The sequence below is a fragment of the Spea bombifrons genome, chromosome 2, assembly GCF_027358695.1.
Source record: "Spea bombifrons isolate aSpeBom1 chromosome 2, aSpeBom1.2.pri, whole genome shotgun sequence".
NCBI classification, from domain to species: Eukaryota; Metazoa; Chordata; class Amphibia; order Anura; family Pelobatidae; genus Spea; species Spea bombifrons.
In genome coordinates this window covers 10,220,298-10,235,237 of record NC_071088.1, presented here as the reverse complement: position 1 = coordinate 10,235,237, position 14,940 = coordinate 10,220,298, and the positions used below count along the sequence as shown (strand labels likewise).

General features: G+C 42.2%; 1 protein-coding gene across 2 annotated transcripts; it reads right to left on the bottom strand.

Annotated features, from left to right (window-relative positions):
- Positions 1–2,646: 2,646 nt before the first annotated feature.
- CCT8 (chaperonin containing TCP1 subunit 8) lies at positions 2,647–11,089 on the bottom strand. Of its 2 annotated transcripts, none has more exons than XM_053456805.1 (15): positions 10,921–11,089; positions 9,211–9,301; positions 9,021–9,100; positions 8,527–8,676; positions 8,211–8,391; positions 8,061–8,122; positions 6,657–6,794; positions 6,356–6,534; positions 6,178–6,244; positions 5,660–5,747; positions 5,373–5,488; positions 5,111–5,182; positions 4,840–5,004; positions 4,438–4,557; positions 2,647–2,851 (listed from the first exon to the last, which is right to left on the bottom strand). In XM_053456805.1, exons 1-15 carry the CDS (start codon positions 10,978–10,980, stop codon positions 2,774–2,776), a joined length of 1,647 nt encoding a protein of 548 aa, XP_053312780.1. In that variant the 5' UTR covers positions 10,981–11,089; the 3' UTR covers positions 2,647–2,773. The 2 variants fall into 2 exon arrangements, with proteins under 2 accessions (XP_053312780.1, XP_053312779.1); XM_053456804.1 differs by lacking the exon at positions 10,921–11,089 and adding an exon at positions 3,697–3,792 and having other exon boundaries at positions 9,211–9,297.
- Between the last annotated feature and the right edge of the window lie 3,851 nt (positions 11,090–14,940).

Below are 14,940 nucleotides of genomic sequence, written 5' to 3'. Positions count from 1 at the left end.
ATTCGTTTTTCCTTCAAATCAGATGACCCAATTATATACAAACTGGTATTCACTGGATACAGGTTCTACTACGGCATGAATGTATTTTTCCTGTAGCCATTCTTGGTGAGATTCATTAAAGGGAGAGTTGTTTGGAGTCTGCAAAGAGAGTTGTGTTTTCCACAGGGTCCCTTTGCTAAACATCACCGAGGTCCAGCCTCGATGAGCTTCTGATGCGGAAAGAGCTTGGCTGACCCTGGATAAGATGTAGTTAAATCAGTGAGATTTTTTCATCCATTGAATTGTGCGATATACAGGGCCTTTCTAGCTGGAGGAACCTGCCGGTGTTGGCAGACGTAATGAATAGTGAAGCGATTCTCATGTGAACTCACTCTTTGGTGAATAAACCCAAAAGTGGGGACTGGTGGAATTTTAGTCGTTTTGGGAAATTGTCTACCAAACATCACCTAAAACCAAACAGCCTTATTTATAGAACTGCACCCTGCCAATAAGAGCCCTGATCCAGAGACTGTGTTGTGCGCCATACTCTGAGTAAGTCAGGGGCATAGATTAGCCATTTTCATTAGGACCTATCAGAAACAGAGGTAACACAATTCCCTCGCGTAAGAGTTGACAAAAAATGCTAATCCATTACTCTGTGATATGTAACTCCCTAATAACCGGCACTTGCTACATAGTTACTGTTCTAATCCACCCTGAACACTGCTACTAAACTACCCGACTGCTCTTCATCTGCTGCCCCACTGTACCAGTTCCTCCACCTCCTATGCCCTCCAGATTTAAATTAAATCACCTCCTAATTGCCCTCTTTGTACTTCCCACAAGATGTCCACTTTTATTAGCTCTTCCCACATACGTTTCCAGGATTTCTCCCTGTGCTGTTCTGTTCGGTATCCCATACCTGAGTCTGTCCTACTTACGGTCACTGAGAAGCCCGTGACATTAACCTCCTTATACCTGCAACCTTAATAAATCATCATCTTTACCTGCCAGATCTGGACCCCCTAAGGCCTCCACACAAGTTATCCTCATTCAGTTCTCTCGCACTGTCTCATTCCTTCACCCGCACAATAGATTGCAATAGAGCAGAGCCTCGTCATCCTTCTGTAACAATATTTTGCGTGTTATTTCCCGTATTTGTTAAATATTTTCACTGTTGGCTGTAACATTGATAAGGAATCTGACGGTGCTCTATGAATAAATGTGAAATTTAATGGAGCACCTAGGTCAGGTTGAACAAGAGCATCTTTAGTTTAGTTTTATTCCGAGGAGATGTCTTGTCGTGACATTGTCGGTATTTGTGAATAAGCTTTTCCTCCAGGCACAAGGGGCTTTCCAAACAACCAGGTCGATGTGGAGACCACTCTGCTTCTCTCCAAACGCCTTGGCTCGATTCTCATTTTGCTCCTCCGCATCTTCACATTATCGCAGCCCTCGACAGGAGTTTCCAGCTAGACCTGAAACCCGAAAGTGCTTTTCCAGAGCGTGGAAACTGTCCCCTAGTTGGCAGTGATATAAATCCCAAATAGGACGGATAAGGTTGACGACAGACTACATCTTGGCTTCCTGATACATTCTGGAACCATACATCTAAAACTAGTGTCCACGCTGCCAAATTCATAAGACCCAAACTATTTTTACATGGCAGGATGAGAAGTCACTTTTTCTGCAAGTGGAAAAAAAAAAAAGATTTTGTGTAAAGTCTCTCCTGGGAGGGGAGCCTAAACTTACTGGTACCTGAGTGCAGGATTTCATTTAACTGGAAGCGTGCTTCCTCCAGATATCACTTCTTACAAGTCGTGTGGGATGGACTGTTTGTTTCTTAGTTTAATGATGATATAAATTATATATGATATCTATCAATGCAATGGCAGTTGTGTATAAACCAGAACTAAAGGCTATTCAGTCCCTACATAATACACTAAAGCGCTCACTACATTAACTGTGTGCTGGGCTCTGCAATAGCAATGGATGCATGTATCCTTATGCATTCTATAATGCCCTATACAAAATACGTTACACTACTTTTCTGGAAGCCGCCAATCAGTGGCAGGAGAATGCTCCCATTGACCTCAGCGTGAGCCAGCGACGAAGAGTATAGCACATGAAAACAAAAAGGTACCACTCAGTTATATGTATTATGATTACTGGGGTGTCCCTTTAAGGTGCACTGTGGTGGGGGGGGGGGGGGGGACTAAACCTCATTGCAAGATTGCAGGTTTTAAACTAATGACAGCTTTTGTGTGCCCCACCCCAACCCCTGACCATTAAAGCCGTCAGTAGTGTTTGCATTCGTCAAGGCTAAACACGAACCTGTCCAGAATGGCTTGGCCTACATACTACATACATATGCCTTACATACTATTAAGGTTAAGCACCAAAAACACACCTAATGGGATCTATTACACTCAAACCCATTTCAAAGGCTTAATATAAGAGTTGTATCGTATGTATATATTGATCATTTTAATCCAGAAGTGCCCTTGTGTAACGCCGGTTACGCCCCGGTCCTCTTTACTCAGTCTATCCTGACAGGTGCAAGGTTGAAAACATAAGATGGTAGTAATGGACTTAACATCAATGCCATCAAAGTCCAATAACGGCTACCGGTCAGAGTACATAAACGAAAAAAGGATTTTCACCGTATTGTAAAGGAGTTATTTATTAATTTAAGGAGAATAGGAACCAATCTCAAAGAGCCACACATGCTGTATGCGACATACACGGATACGACAGTCCTTAATTGAAATAGCGCAGGCAAACAATTGGATGTTCAGTCATTTTGGTCATCATCCCAGTCCTTCTTTCCTGTGGGAGCTTTAGGGCCACCTGCCGGTTTTGCCATGATTATCTGTGAAACATTTTAAAATATATTAAAAAAAGCCGTACATATAAATATAGGTCAGGGTCATTTAAATAGTAACATGCATCATGCAACACAAGCAAAATGTCCAAGTATTGCTATGAAAACCACTGATTGTATTAACATTTACTCAAATGAGAATTACTGAGAATAACCCTTTTCAATATATTAAAAAAACCTGCCATTAAAAGATACAGGTAAAACGCATTCTGTCACATTACACTCCGAAGAAAAAAAGAATCCTTTTAGAGCGGAAGTGGAAACGGCCAACCTAATTTTTCAGTAACCGGTAGAGGGGCTGCCAATGTAAAGCGTCAAGTAAGCAGACGTAATGATAACGGAACAACTGCAAATATATGCAAAAGCCATTGTTTTCCTATTTTGTCTGTTATTAAAGTAACAGGCAGACCTAATGCTACCCGCAAAACGCATCGATCCATACGAGCGGGGTCTCACCATGGGTTCTCAGACTGCCTCGAGCCACCGGCACTAGGGACCAGTAATGTTGAAACTGGTATGATGATATACTACGCTGTCAGTTTGCCACCCACTATTCTCATAGCGGTACAGTACGTCATGAAGCTCAGCCGTTACAAAGTGGTTTCTCACATGAAACCAACACCTGACTTCTCCTTTAATTGATTGAGAGATTTATACATATATCTCTCTCAATCAGAGCAGCATGCGCATTATATATCATGTATGTGCATACGGTGCATTGGTGTGTATCGTAACAATAGTGATTTCAGTTTAGTAGTAGAGAAATAACATGATCACACGAGTTAGTTGTGGGTAACACGGGCAGTGTTCACATGCAAAGCACACTGCGGCACCTAATGACTCTCAGGTTCATCCTGCCAATCATCCTTATCCCAGTGTCCTTGCTGTTTGGGGGCTTTTGGTCCACCAGCTGCTTTTGCCATTATAATCTAAAATTTTGTTTTACAGTTACCATGAGTAGAAGAAGTAAAAATACATTTTGTAACAACGACACATCCCTCACAAAACATCACCCAGAAAGATATGAAAGTAAATAATAAAGCTCAGGGAAAAAGGAAAAGAAAAAAACCCACATGCTTCCAGGTGCTACTGTGGAATTAAAGGGCAAAAAGTTGCCTCGAAATAAAGTTTCAAAAATATCAATACTGTCATCTTCAAAATTCAGCTATTTACAGTAGCTCCGGATACATAAAATCAGATTTCCCACCCAATGATGCAATGTAGGATTTGCTAAAAGGGAAACACGGACATTAATGTCTTCAAAAAGCCTCTTTACAAAAACTGGATTAACAATTTGACCCACGCAAAAACACAAGGCATAGCAAAGAATTACATTTAAAAAAAAATAGCTCTGGACGGAACACACACTGACAGAGCACTTCTAACGCTTCCTTTTCCATAAAGCTCAATCTTTGTGGGGGGATAAAAAAAATAAAAAATAAAATCAGTACTCGGGGAAGACTCCTCATTGGTTCCCTCTTTATAGTACCGCTGCAGATGTATACATATAATGCACAATATTCTCTTTGGGAGCCCGTTTGGTTACAGATCTTGAGAACAGTATCTATGCTTACCTGATCTACCCGAAGTACAGTGACGGCAGCATTGGTTGCCATCTTGATTCCCCAATGTTTTCCAAGGTACGTGTCAAATATGTTATTTTCCAGCATATCTTTCACTGCCGCGGTCTCAGCCTGGAAACAGATAAAGAAGGGGTTAATCTCCTCTGGCATACAAAACAATCATTGGTTTCTTGCAGTAGCAATAGATTCATAGCAAGAAAAAAAATATTGTAAAAAGGCCTCGTAAGGGTGGTGGGGCGATAGATTAGTGGAACAGCCTTCCAGTTTAAGTGGCAGAAGCTCATATAGTGAGGGAAGTTAAACATGCACAACTTTAAAGACCAATTAAAGTCTTTAAAGATGGGCCAAATGGTTCTGAGGTCTGTGTTACATCTAGATTTAGAATTTGAGTACCTCTATGTCAAATCCCATATTCTTATTGCCTTCGTGATGCGCTGCGTAGAGCTTGGAGATGACTTCATTAGCTTTTACTCCAGAATTCTCAGCTAATGCTCTTGGAAGAAATTCGAACGCCTCCCCAAACTTCTTGATGGCATACTGATCAAGCCCTGGGCATGACTGCAAGGAAAAAAAGAAACTGGCATTAGTTTCCATTAAGATAAAACAGTACTTATAGATTCCATAGGACTCAATGCTGCTGAACACACTACTTGTACTTTTTTACCTCTCCATAAGATGTAATCTGCTTGGCCAATTCAATTTCAGTCGCTCCACCACCTGGCACAAGGCGCTTATCCTTAAATACAGAAAAGAGAGGGACAAAGATGAAAATCAAAAACATACCCGTTTATTCACGACGACACTTGACAAACAAGAAACCAAAAACATGGCCTTGGGAAGGAACGCCAAGTTCTTTAGGAGGTTTATAAACAGTCATATGAAGACATAAACCTCAACATAGATTCCAAGCTTCTTCCTTTACTAACCCGTGTCAGAACTTTAAAGTTATTCACTGCATCGTCCACAGCCCTCTCCACATCATCCATGAGGTTGTCTGTGGAGCCGCGAATAACAATAGTGGCAATGGCTCCATCTTCCTTTTCTAAAGAGAACAAAAAATATACCACACTTATTTTATATTCATGGGGGGGGTATCAGCTTATATTGAAACGGCAACCGGTAGTTGCCTATACCTGGTTTTGCCGTGTGCAGATTACCCATAGGTTAGAAGGGAAAAATTCATTTCACCAGAGGGGGAAAAAGGAGGACGTACCGTGCTTAAACACAACAACCTGTGTGTCTCCGACTTCAGTCAAGTAAACACTATTACAGTGACCCATTTCTTCTGGTGTAGGAGGCGTCTAGAGAACAGGGGAGTACAAACAAGAGGTTAGGTAGATAAGAATTTAAATAATTAAGGAGCATGTGTACTTTTTTCTCCTTCATTAACAATAACTGATGTACTTACTGTATACCAATACACACTCAGAGCAATGTCTGGCAGATGCAGCATTAGCAAGAGTGAAAGCTACTAAGATAGCCACAACGCAACTGGGCTCTGGTCAAGCTTATCTGGAGTAAAAAAAGGCCCAATGGCTGCTTCCCTATCCTCATAACATGATGCCTTTAAAAACTTCTCTCAGATGCTGACCTGTCACACCTGTATGAAAATCTATTTCTGTCGTTTTAAGTGCCATGCACCCCTGAACACAATGGCTCCGTTTTATGCTGCGGAAACAGGGAGCCCGGCAGAAAGAGAGAGAGACGGAGGCAGCAACTTCGCTTTCTTACCAGTCTTGGAAGAGCTGTGGAACCCACGGTCTTGCAAAGTCTCCTCAGATCCCACTTAGAGTTTAACCTATCAATACAAGAGACGGACATATTACACATACATCATGTACAATACAAACGAACAGCCAGTAACCCTGAGCCTAAGCACAACGCCACACAGGCCGAGCTCAGCACTTACCGCACCACCATGAGATTGTATTTGTTGGCGTAATGAAGAGCCATGTCTGCCACTTTGCCGCCTGTAACGATAATATTGGCTCCAGCGTCTGCCATTGCCTTCACCTGATCTTCCATTAGGTTTTCTTCACCTTTGCTGAAGTTCATTAGTTCTTGTGCACTGTTTATCAGCACAGTACCCTATAAAGATTCATTGCATTACAATATAAACAGATCAGAAGCAGAGGAACTCTTATCTACAGAAAGCAACTGCTGCATGGTAGCAGAAGGAAAAAAGCAATAATGTACCAAGGATAGCCTACCTTTGTTTCGGTGATCATGCCATCAAAAGCACAAGAGTACACGGCGATTTTGGCATCCTTAACAGATGTGACATCCCCTTCAGTTTCTTTCTTGAAAACCATTCCATGTAAGACAGATGATGCGGAGATGCCAGAACCCTGTAGAGAGTACATTTTAGCAAAGCCCACCGCTATAACTTGTTCCCCATCTTTACGTACTGTGACAGTATAAACCCCAGGGAGATGCTTAGTGAGGCATTTGGGTGCAGGTGCTATCCAGATCGTAAATATGGGTCCCTGGGGTGGAGCAATTGGAGAGCAGGGTGGGCCAATGCTCCGTTCCCCCATTCTGTGGAAATTCCATGCCGGCTTTTCCAGGAGGCTAGAAGTCTGCAGGATCCACTACAGGATTTCTATGAGGCCGGCATCAGGCACAAAAATCCCTGGAGCCTGATACTCAGAGAGACTGTGGGGGAAGAGGAAGTTTCCCTGTGCTCCCAGGGCAAGGAGAGGCCCTGAACAAGAAGACCATCCCTGAGCCAAGTGAGGCAATACCTGCCTGGAGTTTTGTGTGCTGTCTGGGGGAGGTTTTCCAGAGCCTGGCGTAGTTAGTGGGTGATTAGGCTGGTCAGTCTGGGCCAGCATAGTTTAGGTAGAGAGGGCTCCGAATTGGAGCCCTGTCTATTTTTATGATTTGGTTTTGGGGATGCGTTAAAATAAAGTACTGTTTTGCAACAAGCTGGTGTTCCCAACTCTGATTGCCCTAGAGGACTGTGCTTAGAACCCCTAAATGTGACATGTATGGCCCTCATGCTACAGGGTTTGTCACAGTACAGATCACATCCCACCATCTAAAACCGAAAATAACTGCTTTATGTCCTGACATATCAAAGTTCAAGAACAAAAATCACACCACTAGACAAGCCTTTAAACAGACTTAATATACTGCATCTAAAAATTTGCATTATTTTAACATTAACATGAACTTTTTTTTTTACTCGACGTTTGTTAATTTAATTCACAAGAGTAATTAAAGGTAAATTTATGCTACAAAATCTTATGTATAAGAGGACAATTTAGATAATGGTCAGTTTCTCTATAGGTTTCTTATTTTATGACATTTTACAGTAGTTGTTTATTTTGCAGACTAGTACTAAATTCTAAGTGAAATTGCAAAGATAATAAGAGACTGCAATATAATCCATAGATTTAAGGGCGCCTGGAGGCCGTTCGGAGGAAGCTTTACTTAAAAGGACACTCGTTTTCCCGAAGTGCTATCTTCATGGAGACATGGCCGGTTAAAATAACTGCTCTGTTAAACGATAACTATCCCAAATATTATCGAAATTACAGATTCAGTCAAAGTAATTCGTATTCCTAAGAATCAAGAACCAATATGCTACCAAAAAAGTCAGGAATACTTACCAAAATCTTGCAAACTCTGATGTTGTCAACATTGAAATGTCCGGATTCGGGAAGGATAGAAACTAAAGAGAAGTAAAATGCAGATGAATTAAGCAGGAAACAAATCTCACTCAGTAAGTGTATGAATGATTTGTTTCCCCTCAGCCTTACCACACGCCTGAGCGATGAGTTTTGAGAGGAAAGCTTCGTTTCCATATTGTTTGCTCATAATGGGAGTCTGGAGGAGGGCAGCAACTTCTTCAACGTCCCGCAAGTTCTTTGCAGAGCTGCAAACCAGGTCAGGAAGGATCTCCAAAGCCTTCTTACAAGCCTTTTCATATCCTTGAATCACCTTAAGGAAATGTAAATCATGTATATGAGGGCAGATTTTAAGAACGTCCATGATTAACAAAGAGAGTACCCAGCTGAGGCATGAATGAATGCATGCATATAAAATACAGGAACTTGCTAAGAAATAACGTCAAACCTCTGATACAGAAAGACCCATCCGCAGCAGCTCCTCTGCCAGTTCAAGGAGAGCTCCAGCAAAGACCAGGACGAAGTTCGTGCCGTCGCCAACCTCCTGCTCTTGCATGTGTGAGGCCATGACGATCATTCTGGCTGCTGGATGTTGAACCTGCCAATAAGTATTACTACTTAGTAAACATGAAACACAGATCTTGTTGAAATGCATCATCCCTTTAGTACTGAATGGTACCCCTAACATCATACGTCACGGTTAAGGAAACACTAATTCACATTTGGTGTTTTTTTTTTTAAATTCAACATCTATTAAAAGGGTCTTGCTGCTGATATCAGATTTAATAAAGCCATCGCAGAACACTGAAACACATTTGTAATAAGTGCCCCTGGTGCGGGATTCCCTTTTAGATGTGACGGCAGCTCTAAGAAAACCCCCATCCTACGGCATGAGATAAGCCTATAAACCAATTTACGAACATAATCAAGAACTTGACTTACTTCCAATTCTCTGATGATGGTTGCGGCATCATTTGTCACAAAAAGCTTTTCCAAATGATTGATAACCATTTTGTTCATTCCTAGAATAAAAAAAAAAAAAAAGATGTATTTAGAAATGAAAAAGAAAAAAAAAAAAAAAAGATATAAATGTGTAAAAACACAATAATTGAACAGACGTCATATTACTAACCATAAGGGCCGTATGCAGTGCGGGTGGTTTGAGCAAGTTCTTTGCAAGCTTGGATGTTGCGAAAAACAGCTTCTTCTAACCCAGAATAATGCTGTAATAAAAAAAAAAAAAAAATGAATATTGTAAATTTGGTGCGTGCATCACATGCTACAAAAGCACAAATCATAAGAGATGTATAGATGTATACAATACAGGTGATTCAAACAACCCGGAACTCACAGGAGTGTCGCATCCAACCAGCCAAAACTAAACTAAAACGCAGCAGTCATTATCATTTCGGCACACAGCGCTATGACAAAATAATAGGTAAAGACAAAGGGGTCAGGAGGAGGAGAGGGGACCGGCCCAGCAAGCTTACAATCTATCACGAAGGCGAGGGACCGCTGGGGACGAGCTCCTAACGTCAAAGGATTTTCGGTGCCGGGATATATGCTCCAAATTAACCGTTGAGCAAACAGGGAATCAGAATAGTTCACTTGCCTTATTAAACTTATTAAATACTGGAGATTTGTGTTGATGGAACAAAGTTTTGCACACTTAGATACGTGAAGCACTGGCAGAAACAAATATAAAACGTTATCAAACTGGACAATTTCTAGACTGCAGGGCAACCTACGGCTCTGCCAACAGCCATAACGCCATAAAGCAGCGTTATAAACGGCATTATTTCTGGCATATGAATAGTCTAAGAACGTAAGTAAAATAAATGCTATAAGACGGGCGATGCGCCCTAACAGGTTTTACTTCATTCGGCTTATTCTTCATGTTGCCTTTTATGGGCCTGAACTAAAAAGAGGGGAGAAGAGAATGGATGGACGGGTGGGAGGGAGGGGTAAAGCCACAGGGGCAGCACGTTTAAACCGTCACATCACCAAGTAACGCGGACGCCATCAGGAACGCTCTGCGGAAAAGCACTACAGTGCGCATGTGATTATTATATATATATATATATACACACACACACACACACACACACACACACACACACATCCCCAGGGAACCATTACGAGGAGAAGCAACCACATAACGACGCATCTTCTATACAGAGGGAGGAGTAACAATTAAAAATCTATACCAGAAACATAAATGGTGTAATTGGAAAGAGATCCAGGTAAGATTCACCAGACCAAGTATAACCCACAACCAAGAAAATAAAACACCCCGCCTGATCTGCGTGATACGCGTAATATATGAGCGCAAACCCTACAGAGAACCAGCCTGCTGAATCCCATCAATCCCAGCCCTGCTGGAACTAATCTATTACATCTAGAAGAGTCCATCCACCCAGCCAGCCCATTGAACCCACCACCACCATCATTACATGTAACACCATGACGGGTACATCAGGCTCACATGTGCCAGGGCTGTGCCCCATGCCCCACACGGCTTTATACAGAGAACCAGCTCCGTATAACGGGGCAAAAATGGCAAGGCGATTTATTTAACCCTCTCAGGCCCAAAGGGCGGTGATCTGCCCCTACAAATCTCAGAGTGCCAGTTAACTCTGTGCTGCTCCGCGGCTCACAACACGTTAAGGACCTAAAGTGCAAAATATGCCAGTTGAGCTAATAGCGGGTGGGTAAGCACAGATTATTGAGCGATACCCCGGTGAGGCTCCCATGCTCAGCCACTATTCTAGAAGCTTCCATGTGCCCCACATGTCAGAAACCTACAAGTCAGCGGCCTACATTTCCCCAACCCGTCACCTGCCTTAGCTCCGTCTTTTAGCATTTGGGCGAAGCCCGGGGCCTTTGGTACGTGCAGCGCCATGTGTACGGTATCCGGTGACTCGGCAACGAGAAGAACAGCACGCACTTAACCGGCCTCTAGACAGGCTGAAAAGAAGCCCTGCCTACCCACAACGCCCTGCGAGTCAGACCACGGTAGCCGATAGACCGAGCGAGTCGCTCAGTGCGTAAGGCGGGAGCCAGAGAGGGAAAGCGAAGGCCGCGCTTCTACAGAAAGTGCGAGGTAGGGGGATCGATAGTCTCTGCGTGCCACTGCTTTTCCTGTCTGCTCTAGTGACAGATGACAGCTTCCTGTGTGGAGGGGCGTGGTCAGCAGACAACATGCGAGGCTGCAGTTAGAAGGGAGCACAAAGAGCTCTGAGCTCCACGAGGGGTGGATGCCGGCCTTTTGTTATAATGAGACGTTCTGGGGTAAAAAATTCGCAGCGATCAGTGATCGTTACAGTTCACATAATCAAAAATAATATATTCAAAAGTTATATTTTATCTCTAGTAAATATTTCTGAATTAAAATACTTATGCATTCTGTGTTTCCTAAGGAAAAAAGCACGTATTTTTCAGTATAACACTTTATATGGCACTAAATAAATATAATCTGGAATAAAAATTCTGGTCAGGTTAATAAGGTGATCAGGTTATACTTTTTGGGGGCAAATAAACACTTAATCTGCTCTCCAATTGTTCATAGAATAGAGAGCCTCCATGGATGCATCCTGCGTCGCTCTGTGGTGTAGTTCTTATGCTCACGTGCCCACTGTAGGCACTTTCAGCAGGAGCACCCTGACTGGTCTGCAGCGACGCAGCCCCATGCACAACAAACTGCGATGCGCTGCATGTTCTGGCATCTTTCTGTAAGAACCAGCATTAACTTTTTCAGCAATTTGAGCTACAGTAGCTCGTCTGTTGGATGTGACCACACGGGCCAGCTTTTGCCCCCACGTGCATCAATTAGCCTTGGTCACCCGCCAGTTCACCGCTTTTTCCTTCCCTGGACCCCTTTTGATAGGTACTGACCACTGCAGACCGGGGACGATCCACAAGAGTTTGCCCCACTGCAGTTTCGGAGATGCTCTGACCCAGTCGCCTAACTATGACAATTTGGCTCATGTCGAAGTGGCTCAGATCCTTACGCTTGCCCATTTTACCTGCTTCTAACACATCAGCTTTGAGGACGAAATGTTCACTTGCTGCCTGATATATCTCACCCCCCAACAGGTGCCATGATTATTAGTGATATTTACTTCACCAGTCAGTGCTCATAATACATCATCTTTTATTTATATAAAGGATACTTCTTTATTAAGTTCTATGTTGTTTTCCATACATTGATTGTGCTGCGTTTGATAGCGGTCTGCCTGTTATAGTTTAGCTTTGAAGTGGTAAACACATCAAGTGTGAGCCTCCCAGCCTGTCTGCGATATTACGCTGCTACAATAAATCCGTTATGCTATCGGGATTGTGTAGCCGCAGTCTTATCTTTTAGGTGTTGCTGCGGTCTTGAGTCTGTTACTGGTTGCACCGTCTGAATCTACATCTGTCGGTGTAGCCTGTTGTCTCACAATCAGCAGTTTAGCTATTTTAGCTATTTTCTGTGGTCGTTTTCTTCCATTCAGGTTTTCCTCCTTATTTCAATAAATTATGCCATCTATTACCTATTAGATTCATCAATTAATATTTTGGATCTCCGTTCTAATAGAGTTTAATTATTTACATTCATTTTACTAAACTCACTGTATGAGCAAAAGTATGTCTACACCTGACCATCACACCTATCTAAGCTTGTTGAACATTCCATTCGAAAAACCGGGGCATTAATGTGGATTTACCGCTCTTTGCAGCCATAACAGCCTCCACTCTTCTAGGGAGGCTTTCCACTGGATTTTGGAGTCCATCTGTGGGAATTTAAGGTCAGGGCTCTGTGCGGCCACACAGGTTCCTCCACACCAAACTCATCCGACCATGTCTTTGTGTTCCTTGCAAGAACAGGAAAGGGTCTTCCCAAACTGGTGCCACAAAGTCGGATGCACACAATTGTCCAAAATGTTTTTGTCTGCTGCAGCATTAACCTCACCTTTCACTGGAACTTAGGGGCCAAAAAGAGCCCCAGACCATTTTCCCTCCTCCACCAAACTCAATAGAGGGCACTTTGTATTTTGGCAGGTCGCGTTGTCCTGGCAAAACCAGATTCATCCTTCAAGCATCAAGAACTCGCCCCAGAGACCACGTTTCCCCTGCTTCAGAGTCTAGTGGTAGTGACCTGTAGAGCAGTCCAATCTACGCTTGGCATTGTGCACAGTGATCTTCGGCTTGACCATGCAAACCCATTTCATGAAGCTCCTGACTCGCTTATGCTGATGTTTGGAACTCTGTAGTAGTTGATGCTACACAGGACTGGGCATTTTGTTGGCATGCTTTCAGCTTCAATCCAAGCTGTATTCCCAGCGCTTCTTCATTACCGAGCCCTTCAGAGATTAAAATCCCCAACATCTGAGGAAACGTTTAAAATATATACAGATCTACTTCCTCTGTCTACAGAAACGATGGATAACCTTCCTTTCTCTTTGGTTATTAAGATCTGACTCCTCCTTTACCAGATTGGGAGATATCTGCTTTATTCGTGGGTAATACATTTTGTGTGTTAGCGCATTAGCTCATTTTTTACTTGTTTTTATGGTTTTATGCTAGTTGAGAATAATTGAAGCAGCTCTCCTGGTGCAGTATACATACCTTCCTTTTTTTGTTGTATGTATATATATATATATATATATATATATATATATATATATATATATGAAATTAATTATAAAACATACCAGTTCCAAGATGCATCAATTGTTTAATTACCAACCCAAATAACTGATATTTCGACGTGCAGTGAATCCGGCAACGTGTCACCAATTTATCTTTTAACACATCTTCCACATGTGACGTCTGCGCAAAAATTCTTGACAGCTAAGCATGACAGCCGGTGCGATACTTCATTGGGCCCTAGGAAATACTTGATAACTGCCGTCACTATTAAGTTGTCTTATAAAATTCTTTATATGCGTAATGTTTCCCCGGTCACGCGTTCTTAGGTATTACGCACATGGATCCGCTAAGAAAGCTGCTAATATGATCTGGCGTTCTACTGTGTTTGATGTTTATATGCAAACTGAGTCACTAAATGTATCAGAGACATTCATCAGGACACATTCAGTGCCTCACACTGTATAATTAATTATTTTATGCAATTCCTGATAAAAAGCAATTATTAACATTGTATATGATAATTTTCTGTTATCCTTCATGTAGGAGAGAACTAAGTGTTTGGTGACAACGTTTTCATCTTGAAATGAATATGGCTGACGAATGAACAGACCTTTTTCCTTGTTGAATGTTGTTATTTGTGAGCATTTAGATACTAAATCTGGAATGAGTTATAGGTTTGTGACACTGTGTAAATGCTCAACGAATCTAGCTTTATGGGAGGAACTGTAGTAAAAAATGTGTGCTGTAGTGTAATAATGTGGATTTTCTTGCCTCCTCCATTATTATTCTTCAGGCTTAGAGAGAGAGAGAAGAAACAAAAATGGGCAGAAATGTTCCAAACCTATACAAAGCAGTTTAAATTATCAGTTACAGGTAGGTTTCAATACATCCATCCATACATACATACATCCATAGAGTGTATAACAAGTGGTGGTTTGTGACATGAAGTGTGGTTAAGGGGGCTGTATGTAAATATGCAGGGACACTTAGTGGGATAAATAGTTCCATGGGGCCCAATAATCTCTGTTTATGACCCCCTCTTCCAAACAAGCAACAACAAAATGCCACATCCCACCTTGTTAAGGGCTGCTTATATATTTGTATTCTCAACAATCCTACAAATAGGCTTTATTTACCGTAAGTACAATTCCTGCCCATGCTCGGTAGAGCTTCCACTGCTAGCTGAATGTTATGCTTCAATGGGAATGCAGGAGAGCATGCGCAGGAAGTC